At 39.6% G+C, this 17143-nt stretch overlaps 3 protein-coding genes across 22 annotated transcripts in view; 2 read left to right on the plus strand and 1 right to left on the minus strand.

Moving 5' to 3' along the window:
* Positions 1-16028, plus strand: part of LOC106876279 (intraflagellar transport protein 56) — a 26210-nt gene extending 10182 nt beyond the window's left edge. Inside the window, exons 7-17 of the mRNA XM_014924772.3 lie at positions 3832-3933; positions 4808-4882; positions 5178-5280; positions 6002-6111; positions 6986-7049; positions 7717-7805; positions 9061-9144; positions 9676-9745; positions 10438-10544; positions 11351-11484; positions 13642-16028. Coding sequence (XP_014780258.1) covers positions 3832-3933; positions 4808-4882; positions 5178-5280; positions 6002-6111; positions 6986-7049; positions 7717-7805; positions 9061-9144; positions 9676-9745; positions 10438-10544; positions 11351-11484; positions 13642-13753 — 1050 coding nt within the window. The 3' untranslated portion in view covers positions 13754-16028. The remainder of the gene's footprint in view (positions 1-3831; positions 3934-4807; positions 4883-5177; positions 5281-6001; positions 6112-6985; positions 7050-7716; positions 7806-9060; positions 9145-9675; positions 9746-10437; positions 10545-11350; positions 11485-13641) is intronic.
* The window catches only part of LOC106876277 (uncharacterized), a 157064-nt gene that overhangs the window by 56879 nt on the left and 83042 nt on the right, over positions 1-17143 (plus strand). The gene's annotated exons all lie outside the window — the stretch shown is intronic.
* The window catches only part of LOC106876276 (cytosolic carboxypeptidase-like protein 5), a 34236-nt gene continuing 33714 nt past the window's right edge, over positions 16622-17143 (minus strand). For all 19 annotated transcript variants that reach the window (XR_016243490.1, XR_016243489.1, XR_016243488.1 and 16 more), the window contains one exon: positions 16622-17067. Coding sequence is in view for 2 of the 19 variants with exons in the window: in XM_089359007.1 (XP_089215133.1) it covers positions 17056-17067 (12 nt within the window). In the remaining 17 variants the exon portion in view is untranslated. The remainder of the gene's footprint in view (positions 17068-17143) is intronic.

Below are 17143 nucleotides of genomic sequence, written 5' to 3' on the forward strand. Positions count from 1 at the left end.
AGCAGCTGAGCAAGAGTCTTTTTTGTGCATGCCGCAAAAGATTATGCAGCAGTTGACGTGGCTACGCCAAGCACAGACGAGGAACCTTGCCCCCCACTGCGCAACACCACCACAGCCAACAGACATGGGATGGCCTCCCCTAACGCCTGCACAGACATCACGCCAATATTTTTACTAAATATTGGGGGCCTGTTGCATAATAATAATAAAAGCAAAATTTCTTTCCTGAGAGACCTTGCTGCATGCAATCAAGCCCTATGCATAGCACTCGTGGAAACTCACCTCAGCCCTGATATAGAGGATGCAGAAGTACACGTACCAAAATATGTCATACTGCGAACAGACAGAAGGGAAAGGAGCCATGGTGGAGTTGCTGTATACATCCGTGACGACCTCACACCCCAGGTCTTACTGTCATACTCAAATTCGGTATGCGACACCCTAGTTATATACATAAGACAACATAATATAGTCATATGCAATGCATATTGCCCACCGGATGCTCCAAACCACATAGGCAAATTTGAAGATTGCCTCGCTAGAATTAAAGAAATCCTCATGAAACTGGAACACCATGTGACCATATTTCTTATGGGTGATTTCAACTTCCCCAACGTCAAATGGCCCGAAGGTCTCATACTCTCAGGAATGACTTATCGCAAGCAAGCACAGGTGGAATGCCTGCTCAACCTCACCAATGCCCTATTCATGGAGCAAACTGTTCTCAGACCAACTAGAGCGAATAACATTCTAGATCTCTGCTTCACGAACAATACGGACATCATTCTTGATGTGAAAGTGACGCCGACATTAGTTTCGGATCACAACATAATAGAGCTGTCTATGTTTGGGCCAAAAGAAACCAGAGACATACAGCCTAAAGGAAGCACCCAAAATCTCTCCAATCTGAACTTCCACAAAGCGGACTGGAAATCGATTCAGAAAGAGATCCTCAGAGAGGATTGGCCAAAATGTCTCTCCACACCAGACATTGACATGAAACTAGAATGTTTCATGTCTATTGTACAAGCCATAAGCCAGAAATATGTCCCAGAGCACAAGGCCAAAACAAATAGGAACAAGATTCCAAGGGAGAGGAAGATCCTCATGAGACGACGGACAAAAGTTGCAAATCGACTCAACCAGCATCCCAAGAATGGCCAAAGGTCCCGCCTAAAAACGACACTGATGGAGATCGAAAAAAGGCTGCAACAATCCTATGTGAAGGAGAGAGCAGACAAAGAAGCCTGGGTTATAAAAAACATTAAGTCAAACCCAAAGGCCTTCTTTCATTACGCAAAAGAAACAGCCTCAGTACGCTGTAAGATTGGACCCCTCTTCGAAAAGGATGGCTCCCTCACAGACAGTCCAACTAGGATCAGTGAGGTACTGAATGAGCAATTCAAAAGTGTCTTCACCACTCCATTGGAGCACAGACAAGTGAACAAACCAGTGGACTTCTTTGCTACCTCCCCTATAACCAGTGAGGCAGTTACGATGGAATACATCAACATTAGCGAAGAAGATGTACTACTAGCTATACATGAAGTGGACACAAACTCAACTGCTGGCCCTGATGGTTTCCCAGCAATCCTCCTTAAATCGTGTAAGCATGCCCTGGCAAAACCCCTCCAGATCCTCTTCCAGAGCTTTCTCGCAAACGGAAGACTGCCAAGCAAGCTGAAGGAGGGAATAATATGCCCAATCCATAAAGGGGGAAGCAGAGCAGATGCCAAAAACTATAGGCCTATCTCTCTGACTTCACACATCAGCAAAGTCATGGAAAGGATAATCAGAGGAAAACTGATCGCTTTCCTTGAAGAAAATAAATTGCTGAGTGATACCCAACATGGCTTTCGACCAGGTAGGAGCTGCCTGACCCAGCTCTTACAACATTACGACTGGGTGTTGAGGCAGTTACTCAACAACTCAAATGTGGACGTAATATACCTTGATTTTGCAAAAGCTTTTGACAAAGTGGATCATGGTGTGATATGCCACAAACTGCGTGATCTTGGCATAGCTGGAAAACTTGGAGAGTGGTTACATGACTTTCTGAAAGATAGAAGTCAGGCAGTAGTGGCTAATGGAGCCACCTCTGTGAGAACACAAATAATGAGCGGTGTTCCACAGGGCACTGTCTTGGGACCATTGCTTTTTATAGTCGCTCTCTCAGATATGCCTTCAAGTGCCCGGATAGCCACTCTTGCAAGCTACGCAGACGATACAAAAGTCTCGCAGAAAATACAGAACTCCAGTGATGTTGCACACCTGCAGCAGGAATTGGACTCAGTTTACAGATGGGCTGAGGACAATAATATGCAGTTTAATGCTGAAAAATTCCAAGCCCTGCGCTACCAACGTCCAAAACTGAATATTAAACTTACAGAGTACACTGGTCCACAGGGAATTTCAATCCCAGAGCCTAAATCAGTGAAAGACCTGGGTATCGACATGAGTGATGATACCTCTTTCCAAGTGCACATTACCAGAATGGCAACAAAGTGCAGACGATTGGCTGGATGGATCCTGAGAACATTCAGAACCAGAGATAAGGAAACCATGATGATCCTCTGGAGGACATTCGTCCTCAGCCGCCTGGATTACTGCTCACAGCTGTGGTCACCCACCAGTCTGAAATTAACAGCAGACCTTGAAGCAATCCAGAGGAGATTCACAAAGAAGATTGTCTCTTTGCAACTGGTCAGCTACTGGGAAAGGCTGAAACAGCTAAGACTCTACTCCCTGGAGAGAAGGCGGGAGAGGTATGCAGTAATATACATCTGGAAGATCCTGGAAGGAATTGTGCCAAATTTTGGCATTGAAAGCTACACCAATGCCAGAACGGGACGGCACTGCATAGTGCCAAAGATCCCAGCAATGCCATCACGCTTCAGGACTAGTTACTGCAACAGCTTGGGATTCAGGGGCCCACAGCTTTTTAATATTCTCCCAAAGGGCCTGAGGAATCTGCACAAAGTAGATGTAGGAGTTTTTAAATCAAAGCTGGACCTCTTCCTATCGAGAGTCCCAGATGAACCTACCTCGCGGCAGGAGGTGCAAATGAGAGTTGCTAAATCAAACTCCATTCTTCACCAAGTGCCACATATTGTAAGAGGCTCCCTGTAATAACAGTGTAGCAACACGGTGGTGCATCAGCATGGCCGCAGCTCTGAGCTGAAACTTTGAAATGAAATGAAAATATATATATATATATATATATATATATATATATATATATATATATATATATATATATATATGATGATATATATATATAAATCTGTGTGTGTGTGTGTATGCATATTTATCTTGATATTATTGAAAAGATAAAAGAGAGTAGCAAGGTTTAAGATTGTGTTGTAACATTGGTGAGTTTAAAGGTGGTGAGGTGGCAGAGACATTGCATACAGGGGTCAGTCTAATTGACTGGGCCCCTCCCCCTCCCAAAATTTCAGGCCTTGTGCCTAGAGTAGAAAAGAATATTGTTGAGTTTAGCTGGAGTGGTGAGTTGTAATGGCTGTAAATGTTGGTGTTGTAGTATGTAAATTACATAATGGTATGCTATAGTTAATGTTGTAGTTGTACTGTGACCTAATGTTATTGCAGTGCACTGGTGCATTGTAGTGAGCTTGTGTTGTTGTAATGTTATAGCGTGCTGTGAAGCAGTGTTGTAGTAGTGCTGCAGCGTACTTGTCTTGTTGTAGAAGTGTGTGGATGGTTGTTGAAGTGTGCTTGTGTGTTGTAATGTACTCATGATGTTGTTGCTGTTATTGTTGTAGTTGTTGTGACACTGCCATAAGTTTCCCTCTCTCTATTTTCTGCTGACAGGAAGTGTTACAAGCCTATCTCCAACAGTATCCAGACAGCGCCATAGCTTTAAATCTGAAGGCCTGCAACCATTTCAGACTCTATGATGGCAAGGCTGCTGAGGTTTGCTTCCATCTTTATCTCTAAACCATTTCTCATGCACTGCATAAACATCACAACATCACCAGTACATCATGTCACATGTACCATTGTGGCAGACCGATATATATTATATTGGGTTGGTGCATAATTATTGCGGCTTTTTTCATCAAATTTTATTCAACAAAGATAAAAACAATAATATTTAACAAAAATATCTTTAAATGGCGGTCTGACCGTCTGCCAAGAAAATGGGAAGCAGTAATTGAAGTAGATGGTGAATATGCTTCAGAATAACCATTTAAAGATGTTTTTGTTACATGTGGTTATTGTTTTTGTTGAATAAAATTTGTTGAAAAATAGCCACAATAATTATGCACCAACCCAATATATGTTGTAAAAAGGAAAGATAATAATAATAATAATAGTGAGAGAGATGAAAAAGAAAAAGAAAGACATATCAATGTGTATGCAAGTCAACTATAACATGAAAATAAAAATAAAAATCTAATGGATATGTTTAAAGAAATTATTGAAGTATAATTTTTAGCAACAAAATCTTATGTGGGCCCTGGTTGAGGGCCACTGACCAAAAGCATATGTATATTGAGATCTGACACTGGTTATTATTATCACAATGGCTAAATGAAATCATTACACACACACACACAGACATACCATTTGCAAATATGTTTTGCTGGCACGCAATAAGCACCATTCATGTGTGGGTTGTTGCCAGTGCTGCCTGACTGGCTCCCTGTGCCGGTGACACATAAAAGGCACCATCTGAACGTGGCCGATGCATGGAAAACGGACGTTAAACGATGATGGTGATGATGATGGTGGTGGTGGTGATGATGATGATGATAATGATGATTAAATATTCCCTCTTTTCTAGAATGAACTGAAAAGTCTGCAAGATATGGCATCACCAACATTTACCTTCAACCGTGATCTGATAAAACACAACATGGTAAAAGTATTTTGTGTCATTCTATCTGAGAGAGAGGGAGAGAAATCATTGCTTAAAACTTTACAAAATGCATTTATGGTGTGGTGTGAGTGAGTGTGTGTGTGTACACATGTATATAACAGTATAAGGATAAACGACTGATACCTGTGTGGTCAATAATAACTTATTGGCCTAAATCTAGATTTATATGTGGGCCATTCTGTGTGTATCTACAAAGTTCTGTGTAATGCATCTGTTGTGTTTCATGGTCAGCGTATATCTATTTACCCTCGTATTTGTCTACATTATTATCAAGGTGGTGTTTCAAGGCGGTGACGGAGCCCTACAAGTGTTACCTCCTCTTGTTGATGTCATACCAGAGGCGAGATTAAACCTGGTCATATACTACCTGAAACAAGGTAAGCACTACTTCTACTCTAGCCTCAACTTGACCAATACTTTGTGAATAGAATTTAGCTACACAGAAACTGTGCAGAAGCCTGTCATAGCATAGACACACACACACACACAGTATTTGGTAGTATATTCTATGCTATTGTTAGTTGTTTTAGGTATCTACCATATTTGTTCATTCATTCATTCATCTTATGTCTATTTTTCCATGGTTGCATGGGTCAGACAAATATCTTCTTTGGAGTATTGTTCTGTTGTCCATGCTGCCCTAAACAAAACTAATGAATATCTGTTTTCCAAGTAAGGTTTATCTTGTTCCACATAGATTTAAAGGCTGAGTTCCTTTCGAGCATTGGGCCTCACAGAGGCAACGACCGAGACTTTTGGCATTGTGTCATGCTCGAGAAGAAGACCCATCAAGCTGAGCATAATCACAGTCATGGAAGATACTGGTGTCACGCAAATGGCACCTGTGCCAGTGGCATGTAAAAGCATCCTTTACACTCTGTAAAGTGGTTGGCATTAGAAAGAGCATCCAGACATAGAAAACCATGCCAAATCAGATTGGAGCCTGGTGCAGCCTTCCAGTGTACCAGCCCTGGTCAAACCATCCAACCCATGCCAGCATGGACAATGGGCGTTAAATGATGATGATGTATGTATGTACATGCATATATATATATATGATGTAAAACTTTTTCTTTTCTGTTTCTATCTCCTTCTTAGATGACATTACTGAGGCATATGCCCTGATTAAAGATGTTGAACCTTGTACACCCCAAGAATATATTTTAAAAGGGGTCGTGAATGCAGCTCTTGGACAGGAACAAGGAACAGTAAGTAAAAGAGAGCCCACCTTCGTTCTTTCTCTCTCCGTCCATCCTGTCTTGTCTGTTTGTCTATCTCTCTCTGTATATGATGTACATGTATGTAGATTCATTAAGTTTCTCTGTTGTTCTGTGTTCCTGTTAGTTCTTTAATGGAAGTCCAGTGGATATTTTCTGGAAGTTATCTGTTTGCGTGTTGTGTTCTTGAGCAAGATACTTTATTTCATGTTGCTCCAGTTCACTCTGCCAAGCTGTATCGACCCCTTTGCCTTTCCCTTGGGTAACACTGGTGGTGTGGAGAGGAGGGCCCGGTATGCATGGGCGACTGCTGGTTTTCCATAAACAACCTTGCCTGGACTTGTGCCTTGGAGGGGAACTTTCTAGGTGCAATCCCATGGTCATTCGTGACCGAAGGAGGTCTCCTCTACCTGTGAGAGAAGAAGATTTTCCATCTACTTCACATCAAGGAACCAAAGTTAAGAACCAGCCCTTAACACATAAAGCACGACGTGCCACGATTGTGGCCATGTGGCACATGTCGACAGGCCACGATCGTGGCCCAGATAGATGCATTTAATTCATGGGCATTTGTTGAAATGTCTGTCAAGAGATAGTTCAACTAATGACTTTTTCAGATGATTTAAGACTTACCACCATTAAATACTAAGAAGATATTTTAACTATTCTTTTTTTTGTTTTTTATGTGTGCATGGTAGTCTCATTTTCATAAAATGTGCTCAGCAGTCCATGCTATGTAAGGGCAAATCCCAGAGCTTTAGGGGTTAAAAGATATGTAGAGATTAAGGGAGATTTATATTTTATAAAGTTGGATTAATTACCATGTCCTTAGCCATGACTATCATTGTTGCTGTTGTTGTTACAGAGAGAACATCTGAAGATAGCACAGCAATATTTCCAGTTGGTTGGTGGTTCAGCCAGTGAATGTGGTAAGTTAATTGTTATTGCACCACATGTGGTGGCTACATACATGTGTCAATATGTCACATGTATCTGTTCACCACATTGTCTACTTGTTACATTCAACTCCCCACAACACATGTTATCTATGTGTCACATGAGTCTCCCTGCTGCATGCAGCTATCCATCATATGTACTGTTTACATGTCACTTGTCTACATGCTACATGTGGTTACGCATTGTGTTGTCAGCCTCAGTTACTCTCTTAACAGTATCTCATGAAGGTCAACTCTGTAGCCAGGATTGGATACCAGTGATACCGGTGATACACTGGTGTCCAATACAATCAACATGCATCTTACAGGAATTATGTTTGACATCCTGAAAATCCTTCAGAAGAGGCAATTCATTGTGTATTCAAAGACACCAAGAAGTGCTGCCAAGCCTCATTGGAAGGCTGATGAAGACCTCCGTTTAAACTGGATGGCGGAAGGGGGAGGGTTGCAATACTTGGTTTGTTATTTGCTACAGGGTCTGACAAATAGAAGCTCTTTTTATAGAGTGGTGGTCATGGGGGGGGGGGGGGGACTGAAAAGAATTATTTTACAAAGTAATAAATCTGATTTTGATGTCCACAAAATGAATGTAGGTCTTTTTTTACTGCTACTACTACTATTACTACAACTACTATTGCAGATACCATTCCAGGACGCCAGTGCATGGCTTCATGTTTCTTTTTATTGAAACAGTTCCAAGATGTTCTCCTCTACTTGAATTCCATTAAGGTAAGGTTTATCTTCTTTACCATGGCTCCCCTTTCTCCACATTTTTAAACATGGATGTTATATACAGTTTTATATTTAAGAAATGAGGAATTATGTACATTATTTACATTTTGACAGAGTTTGTCCTCATCATGTTTGTTGTTAACACAGTGTTTCGGCTGATATACCCTCCAGCCTTCATCAGGTGTGTTGGGGAAATTTCCCCAAGACATCCGATGAAGGCTGGAGGGTATATCAGCCAAAACATTAACAACAAACAAGATGAGGACGAATATCCGTCAAATGTAAATAATGGATGTTATATGCACTTTAACATATTCTCTGCTGTGCATCGCCATATACATAGGTGCAGGTATGGCTGTGTGGTAAGAAGTTTACTTCCCAACCACAGGGTTTCAGGTTCAGTCCTGCTGGGTGGCGCCTTGGGCAAATTTCTTCTAATATCACCCTAGGACGACCAGAGCCTTTTGACTGGATTTGGTAAAGAGAAACTGAAACATGCCTGTCATATGTATACATATATACACACACCCATATATATATATATATATATATGTATGTATGTATGTATCATCATCATCATTATCATTTAATGGCCGTTGTACATGCTGGCATGGGTTGGACAGTATATCCAGGGCCGACAAACTGGAAGACTGTACCAGACTCTAGTCTGATTTGGCATGGTTTCTATGTCTGTATGCCTTTCCTAATGCCAACCACTCTGAGATTGTAAAGGGTGCTTTTACGTGCCACCAGCACAGGTGCCAGTTGTGCGACCCCAGTATCCACCATGACTGTGATTTCCCTTGGCTTAATGGGTCTTCTCAAACACGGCATAATGCCAAAAGTCTCGGTCATTTGTCATTGCCTCCATGAGGCCCAACACTCGGAAGGTGCTTTTCACATGCCACCTTGTCTCAATGAGGCCCAACGCTAGATATATACACACACACATATGCATGTGTGTGTGCTTGTTCAGCTTTGTCTTGAAATGATATGACATGTAAATGCACATCATCATCATCATACAAGTGATGTCCTTTGATGTCAATCTTCCATAAAAACATGTCTGGCCATGAGAAATATTGCCTGACTTGGAAGCAGTTGAGGGTTGGTGGCAGGAAGAGCATCTGGCTGTAGAAAACTCAACCTTAGGAAATTCCATCTGACCCATGCAAGCATGGAAAAGTGAACGTTAGAACAATGATGTCGATTCTATGTAAATGTTATTAACTCTGTCTTATGGTAATTCCAGAGCTATTTCTATAGCGATGACAACTTCAATTTCAACTATGCCCAGGCCAAAGCTGCCAATGGAAATTTCAAAGATGCTGAAGAGGTTGGTATTACCTTTATGTTGCTCTTATATTCTGTCGCCCCTAACATCCTTTCCCCCCACCCATCAGACATATAGAACTACCTAAATGTTACTGGTGTTTGTGATGAGGGTATTGGTGATGGTGTGGTGAGGCTGCCTTCAGACTAGAGTGTGGCAGCCAGATTTCTGCAGATGTCTGAAGGTCTTTTTTAGGAATGTCCCCCTCCTTAGTGCTAGTGGGTGATTGGAAAGGCATCTTGGATGCATGCAGGGACTCTCGGGGTGGGGGGCACCCAATAGGTGAAGGGATGCAACTGTCTGACTGGTACCAACTGGATTTCCTGGACAGGCCAGTGTGGACATGGTCAAACCACATCAAGTCGTCCAGATTTTACTTCAAGTAATCTGTTGGCCAATACACAGGGACAGCACCTGAGTTCTCATTCCTTAGGTATTTTTCAATGTTGTTCTTCTTGTTATTGTTATTATTATTGTTGTTCTTCTTGTTATTATTATAATTATTATTATTATTATTTGTAAATGTCTTTTCAGATTTTCTGTATGATCCAGAGTGAGAAGATAAAGCATGATTATGTCTACATCAGTTGGTTGGCCAGATGCTGTAAGATAATATATCATACTCTGTGGGCTGGCGGTGGGAGTGGGGGAGGGGTGTCTTTCCAAGCCCTAGATTCACTTCACTCTTTAAATGTTCTTCCCATCTTTGGGGAAGCCATGAACATCACAACCTTCCATTGCTCTTACCTTAAACGCTTAAATGTATAGAGGTGAAAATTGGTACCTTGTTGTGTCACTATTTCCTCTGTGTGTGTGTGTGTGTGTATCATCATTTAATGCCTGCTTTCCATGCTGGCATGATTAGGATGGTTTGACAGGGAACTGGTGACCCACTGCAGGGCTGCATTGAGTTCCAATATCATTCTTAGCATGGTTTCTATGGTTGAATGCTCTTGCTAATGCTGAACACTTTACAGTATGTGCTGGGTGCTTTTTTTCTTCATGCCACCAGCACTAGTGAGGTTGCCAAGTAATTTGCACAACAGAACAGAACAAAGGAAAAGGAAAAGGAAAATGTTTCCAATACAAAGAAGATGTTTATGCATGTAAGTGTGAATAGATATGAATATGTGTGTGTGTGTGTGTGTGTGTGTGTGTGTGTGTGTGTGTGTGTGTGTGTGTGCATAAGTGCGTGGTTACACATGCAAGTGTGAGTGTATGTACCTTTCATTATTTCTACATGCAAGTGTCTATATATATGTGTGTTTAACATTTGTGTTTATGGTTATTCTGCAGACATTATGAATCACAAACCTCGCAATGCCTGGGAACTTTACCTGAAGATGGAAACTTCTGGGGAATCTTTCAGTCTCCTGCAGCTGATTTCTAATGATTGTTATAAGGTGAGCTACGTTAAAATGCACACACACACACACACACACACACACACACACATATTGTGATTTAAGCACGCATCCACACATGCTTCACACACAGATGTATAAACACATGCACACACACATGCTTTACAGTCACACACTCTGTTGTAGGTGGGTATATTTATATATATTTTATACACACACATATATATATATATTTAAGCGTGTGTGTGTGTGTGAGTCAGAAAAAAGCACACTGTAAAAGAGGATTTGAGTGGTTGAACCTTAATATTGTCCAGTAGTATATTCCTGGTTATGGCATATAACTGGTCAGAAAGTTATCATTGGTTTCATGTCTGTTATTGCACTTGGTAACACTGACAACTCATCAGACAAGATGGCTGGAAGCACTTAACCTTTTCAATGCTGAAGGTGAAAATACAGTCCTGGTTAGCTTTGTATTAAAAGCAAGAAACTTCCTTACCTTTCCTGAAGGGGCAGGAAGAGTTGTCTGCCAAATCTGAGTTCAAGAAATCCCCTAGATTGTGAAATTTCTCAGCTAAGGAAAGTTTGCACTGTCTGCTTTTATTCAATAGCTGACAGTGCAAACTTTCCTTAGCTGCTTCCAGTTAATTTTGTATGGCATCCCTTCCTCTTTTAATTGCCATATGTAGCTGATTAATGTTTGAACGGCTCCTCACCTGGTCAGCTCCTGTCAAACCGTCCAACCCATGCCAACATGGAAAACGGACGTTAAATGATGATGATGAATGTGATGAGGTCTTTAATGGTTTTTTTTTTTTTTTTTTTTTGCTTTTTTTCTGTGTCAGATGGGTCAGTTTTATTACTCAGCAAAGGCATTCCATGTCTTGGAGAGACTCGATCCGAACCCAGAATATTGGGAAGGTAAAAGAGGAGCCTGTGTTGGTGTCTTTCAGCAGATCATTGCAGAGAGAGAAGTCAAGTGAGTACCAAACGACCATTTTTCTCTTACCAACTATTCCATTACTGATGATGGATTCTTCATGTTCCACTATTGCTTTCAAATTTTGGCACAAAGCCAGCGAGTTTGTGGGGGAGGGGTTACATCAATTACATCAATCCCCAGTCTGCAACTGGTACTTTTTTTATCAACCCCAAACGGATGAAAGGTAAACTCAGCAACAGCAGAATTTGAACTCAGGACATCAAGACAGACGAAATGTCGCTAAGCATTTTACCTGACACGCTAACAGTTCTGCCAGCTCACTGCCTTTCTTCATGTTCTAATATTCTTTTCTTTTCTACTCTAGGCAGAAGGCCTGAAATTTTGGGGGAGGGGGGCCAGTCGATTAGATTAACCCCAGTATGCAACTGGTACTTAATTTATTGACTCCGAAAGGATGAAAGGCAAGGTTGACCATGGCAGAGTTTGAACTCGGAACGTAACGGCAGACGAAATACCGCTAAGCATTTTGCCTGGCATGATAACGTTTCTGCAAGCTCACCGCCGCCCTGAGCGGATAAAATATTGAATTACTACCAATAGGGGTGATAGCCATGTAGGTAGAGTATATTGGTATACCAACTCACAGTTTGTGAGTTCAAATCTGCCTCAAACTTCTTCTATTCCTATACAGAACATTTTATTCTACCTTTCCTCCATTTTGGTGATGGGAGGATAAATTACCAGACCATCTGAGAAGTTTACCTAAGACAAGCTCTTACTCTATCCAGGTGGAATTTTATCTTTTTCCCCTGCTACAAATCTCTAATTAAGCATTAAGTTTTTACATGTTTTATATCAAATGCCTAATATAGTTAAAAGAAAGCCTGGGGACAAGTTAACATGTTATTTGTTTGAAATATACTACAATAAAAATCCAAAGGCCAAGTCTTCATTTACATGACAGTCATAATAACAATTGTTTCATTACTTTACATATTTTTACAATATGTGTTTATATGAAAGGAAGATGTCCTGTAACTTTTAAATCAGTTGTTGGAACTTTGTGGAAGAATTTGGCTTCATGTAATACGTCAGGAGTGACACAAATGACAAGAGTCAGTCAAATTCTGTGTTGGCCAAATTCTCTGTATATTAGAAACTGTTATGTGGTATTAATGTCCTAGAGAGAGAGTGGGGAGGTGGAGGATATGAATGACAGAGTCTGTAGGATATCAGGTGAGAGGTCAAAGCTCATCATTGGCTCTGTTTGATGTCTTTGACCTCGTCCTCACAGCTGTAAACTTATTGTATTACAACTGTAAGTGGAAACCATAGTGAATATCATTTCACTACTGTAATCAGTTTGCAGTGTGTCTGGCAGTAAAAATGGTAAATTCCATGTACAAGTGAACTGGATGATTAATGACAAATGGTTTGAGTTCAAAACCTTCTCTCAAGAATCTCTGAAAAAAAAAGAAACTGAATGGCTGAATCATCTCTGCTTGACTGACCTTCACTCAACCAGATTTTCTTTTTGTCTTTTAGTCAGGCAGGAAGGCAGCACCCATGACTTGTTACAAAGCCTACAAGAATTGTGGGAGGGAGGGAGAGAGGAGGAGGAAGGTATTCTCAAAGTAGAGACTTGGGCTTGAATACCTGCAACAGAGTGGACTCTGCTGGAAGGCAACCACTGTGCCAGGTGCTGGTGTTAAACTGAGTGATGGGTTAAGCCTACCATGGCAGGATTTGAACTCGGAATGCAAAGAGCCTGAACCAATACCATAAAGCATCTGGCCTGGTGCTCTTACAGTTCTGCTAACTCACCACCGCCTTGGATTGGTGCTCTTACAGTTCTGCTAACTCACCACCGCCTTGGATTGGTGCTCTTACAGTTCTGCTAACTCACCACCGCCTTGGATTGGTGCTCTTTTATCAACACTGAAATTATGTTGGTCTTTGTGGAATTTGAACAAATACCACAAAGTGTGTTTTTATCTGATGCTCTAACTATTCTATCATTCCACCGAATTAAAGTTGGTATAGTTAGATTGAGTTTAATCTTGAGCTTAGATCCGGATGATCCTAGGTACACTACATGAAGCTGGACAACTTCAGTGGATGAGCCAATGACTGAAAAAAAAGGGGGGCTAAAAGACTCATTCTTTTAATAATCAGGCTTTCTTATATTTTCAGGGATCGTCTGCAAGAAGTGATACAAATGCTAGGAAACATCAGTAACCCACAGGTAGAGTATATTACACGGACAATGAAGAAATGGGCTAAAGAAAGCAAGGTTCAGCTGTAAATAGTTATTTTATATTGAAGAGAATTATTTGGACTGAAAGGGAAGTGGTATTAGATTATTAACCTTATCTTTTCTGGAGCTTTTCATTTGTAAAACCAATATTTTTACCTACTTTAGTGTGTCCATTCATCATTTACTTTGCCAGTATTCAAACACACATACTGACGTTTTTATTTCATGCAAGGTTCTGAAACTTTTACCCTTAAGACTAGTCACACACAAATAATACAAATGTTTGTCAATTTAAGAAGTGCTTAGCCTTTTTTTGTGATCCTACTTCTAACAACAACAGACTGTATAGTGTGTTTCAATAAGACTTCAGAGTAGTTAAGAATCTGGAGGAGATTTTGTTAAAATAGTTGATACAATATTTATTGTTTGTTTACAGTTAAACTGGTGTTTGGAACCCCATAAAAAGTAAATGTTTCCAGCAAATCAAATCTCATATCATTATTCATATAGAAATGTTATGATAATGTTATTCATATAATTATGACATTTTCACCAACGTTTTTACATAAATATGAATATTTAAACCCTTTTGATACCATCTTGCCTGGGACTGTCTATGATTCAGTGATCCAAACTTTCTGCTCTTAAATAATTTAAATTAAAACCTTTTTTAGAATTTCATGTTAATTTTGTTAAATGACTAAGTTATTTTATTAACTTACTCGTTATTTTCAAAATTAATTGAAACAATGGCAGTGTTGTTCAGCAGAAATATGGTAATAAAAGGGTCAACATTGATGGTCTTAGATATGGTTGTCTACTTATGGCCAGATATTTTTGCTGTTGCGCAGCCCCAGGTTAACTCTGACCAAACAAAATAGGTGCTCCAGTTGTCACCAGTGCAGTTTTTTTGTTTTGTTTTTTTTTTCGAGATGGGACGGTGTGATTTGAGGGATTTTTGACTTGTATATCTAACAGGCCAGGGATCACAAATCTTTGGGGACCAATACATATCAATAATAATGCTGGGCCTGGAAGTGACTGATATATTTGTTGGGTTTTGAAAACTATAAACTGAGCCAGGAAAGATGAGGTTAACAGTTGAAACCATTGTTCCATCAGTGTTTGTTAAATTATCACCATTTCTATCTCTTGTCTTTGTTCCCAGTCAAAGACATTTCAACGGTATTCCCTTCCAAACTTCACAAACTTTAATCACTACAACTTTCTCAATTCCAGGTTTGATTTAAAACATAAATCTTCCCAGCAACATATTGTAAATACCTGGCTTGTTTGTCAGTGAAAGGAAAGAAATGACATGTGAAGTGATGATATTCATGCCTTTCTAAATGGTATTAGAATGTAAGAGAATGGTTGCAACCTAAGATTTTATTGTCTGTCCAAATTTATGACACAATTTCAGGAAGGAGATGATTTAGTGCTAAGGGAATGTCTTTGTAGTTTGTTTCAATAATAATATAGATTTCTTAACTTGGTACAAGATTCAAAATTTGTAGAGGAAAGAGTTTTAGTCAATTAAATCAGTCTCACTATCTATTTTATAAACACTAGAAGGATGAAGATAAAGTTGACCTCCAGCAGGACTGAAACTGTTGATGTTACTAAATACTATAAGCTATTTAACCTATTTCTACTGCCACATCATCCAATAATGATTGACCAATGCTTTACCATTTACTACATGGATAGCAGTTCAATCCTTACTTCTGCTGTGGCTGTTGACCTTCTTTCACCTTTAGCTTGTTTCAGTCATTGGACTGCAGCCTTGCTGGGTTGAAGGGTTTTAGTTGAATAAATCAACCCTTTGGTACTTGTCTTTTTTTTTTTTTTTTTTGAAGTTTGGTACTTATTCTCTCAGTCTCTTTTGGCAAACCACTAAGTTATGGAGATGTAAACAAACCAACACTGATTGTCGAGTAGTGATGTGGGGGGGGGGGGGGGGGAGTGACAAACACAGGTACAGAGACGAGTAAATAATTTTGTTAGCCAGGAAGTGACTGAGACAAACTACCCAGGTACCACTCTTATTTCATAGTTGAGCACTTAAGAGTGGGTGGGGGACACATTCTAATGTTAAGATCCTCCATAATTAGTTCTTAATTGTTCTGATGTGGTAAAAAGAATCATTCTACTTATGCTGTTTATATAAAGTGCCTTTTAAAAAAAAGTGAGGGAAGCATGAATGTCACCAAATCTTGTCAGCACTCCTACATAAAGCTATAACATCCATATTAGAAAACTATAATATAAGAAAAAAAATACACCATTAAAGAACAAATAAAATATGTAACATAAAAAAAAATGTGTAAAACTTTTATTTCTCTGCAATAATTAACAATTCAATGGTTTTAAAAAGCATCCACTACACTCTTGGAGTGGTTGGCTAACTACATCTCTACATCTTCCACATTCAGAGCCTATCTTTTTTCTGTCAGTTTGCCTGTGATCCCTTGTATTGCTGTGATTAAGAAGTTTGCTTTCTGGCCACATGGTTTCAAGTTCAATCACACTGCGTGGCACATTGGGCAAAGTGTCTTCCACTACAGCCCCACACTGACCAAAGTTTTACGAGCGAATCTAGGAGACAGAAACTGAAAGGTACCCATCGTGTGTGTGTGTGTGTGTGTGTGCCTCCTTGATTTGACATTACATGGAAGCTGTAAATGAGTCACTGTTATACAAGTGGTGTCATTCATTTACAATCTTTCATGGAAAACTGTTACTTTGGTTAAAAACAAGTGAGAGCAACTGGAAGAGCATCCAGCTGAAGGAAATTCACCTCACTGAATTCTGTCTGATTCATGCCAGCACGGAAAAGGGGACATTATGATGATGAATGCTAGACAGGTTACAGTTGATGTAATAATCACAGAACAGACTGACAAAAACAAAAGATTGTAGTTTTTCTTTTTTTTTTTTTTTTTAATTAGTTTATTCAATTTCAACTTGAAACAATAAAATAGCAACAACAGAAATTATAATCTAAGACTCAGAATATAACTTCTTCAAAACCTTTGGTATCTCCTTTTGTTCTATAATAAATAAATATAAATAATAAGAATACATAACAAACAATGGAAGTTCTTTTTGTTCTGGAATTGATTGGAACACAGTGAAAGAATATTCTTTTAAATAGTTTTAAAACATATTTTGGTGTTTGTTGTATAAACTACTGGATTGCTTTTGATCTAGTTTCTTCCTGGTGACAGTCAATTCTTTGGTTGGTCGATTCCAATGACAAATGATGAAATAAATAGATTTCCTCCTCCAAACTGGACAGACTGGAGGATGATGTGAGTTTAAAATGTTTGGCAATAATGGGTGGTAGACTAAGATGGAACCTGAAATAAAAGAGAGACACTGTTTAAGAGTGATGAATGCCACAAGACAAATGGTACAAGAGATCAAGGAATATTC

Source organism: Octopus bimaculoides, chromosome 10 (genome assembly GCF_046866305.1).
Source record: "Octopus bimaculoides isolate indiv1 chromosome 10, ASM4686630v1, whole genome shotgun sequence".
In the NCBI taxonomy this organism is placed as follows: Eukaryota; Metazoa; Mollusca; class Cephalopoda; order Octopoda; family Octopodidae; genus Octopus; species Octopus bimaculoides.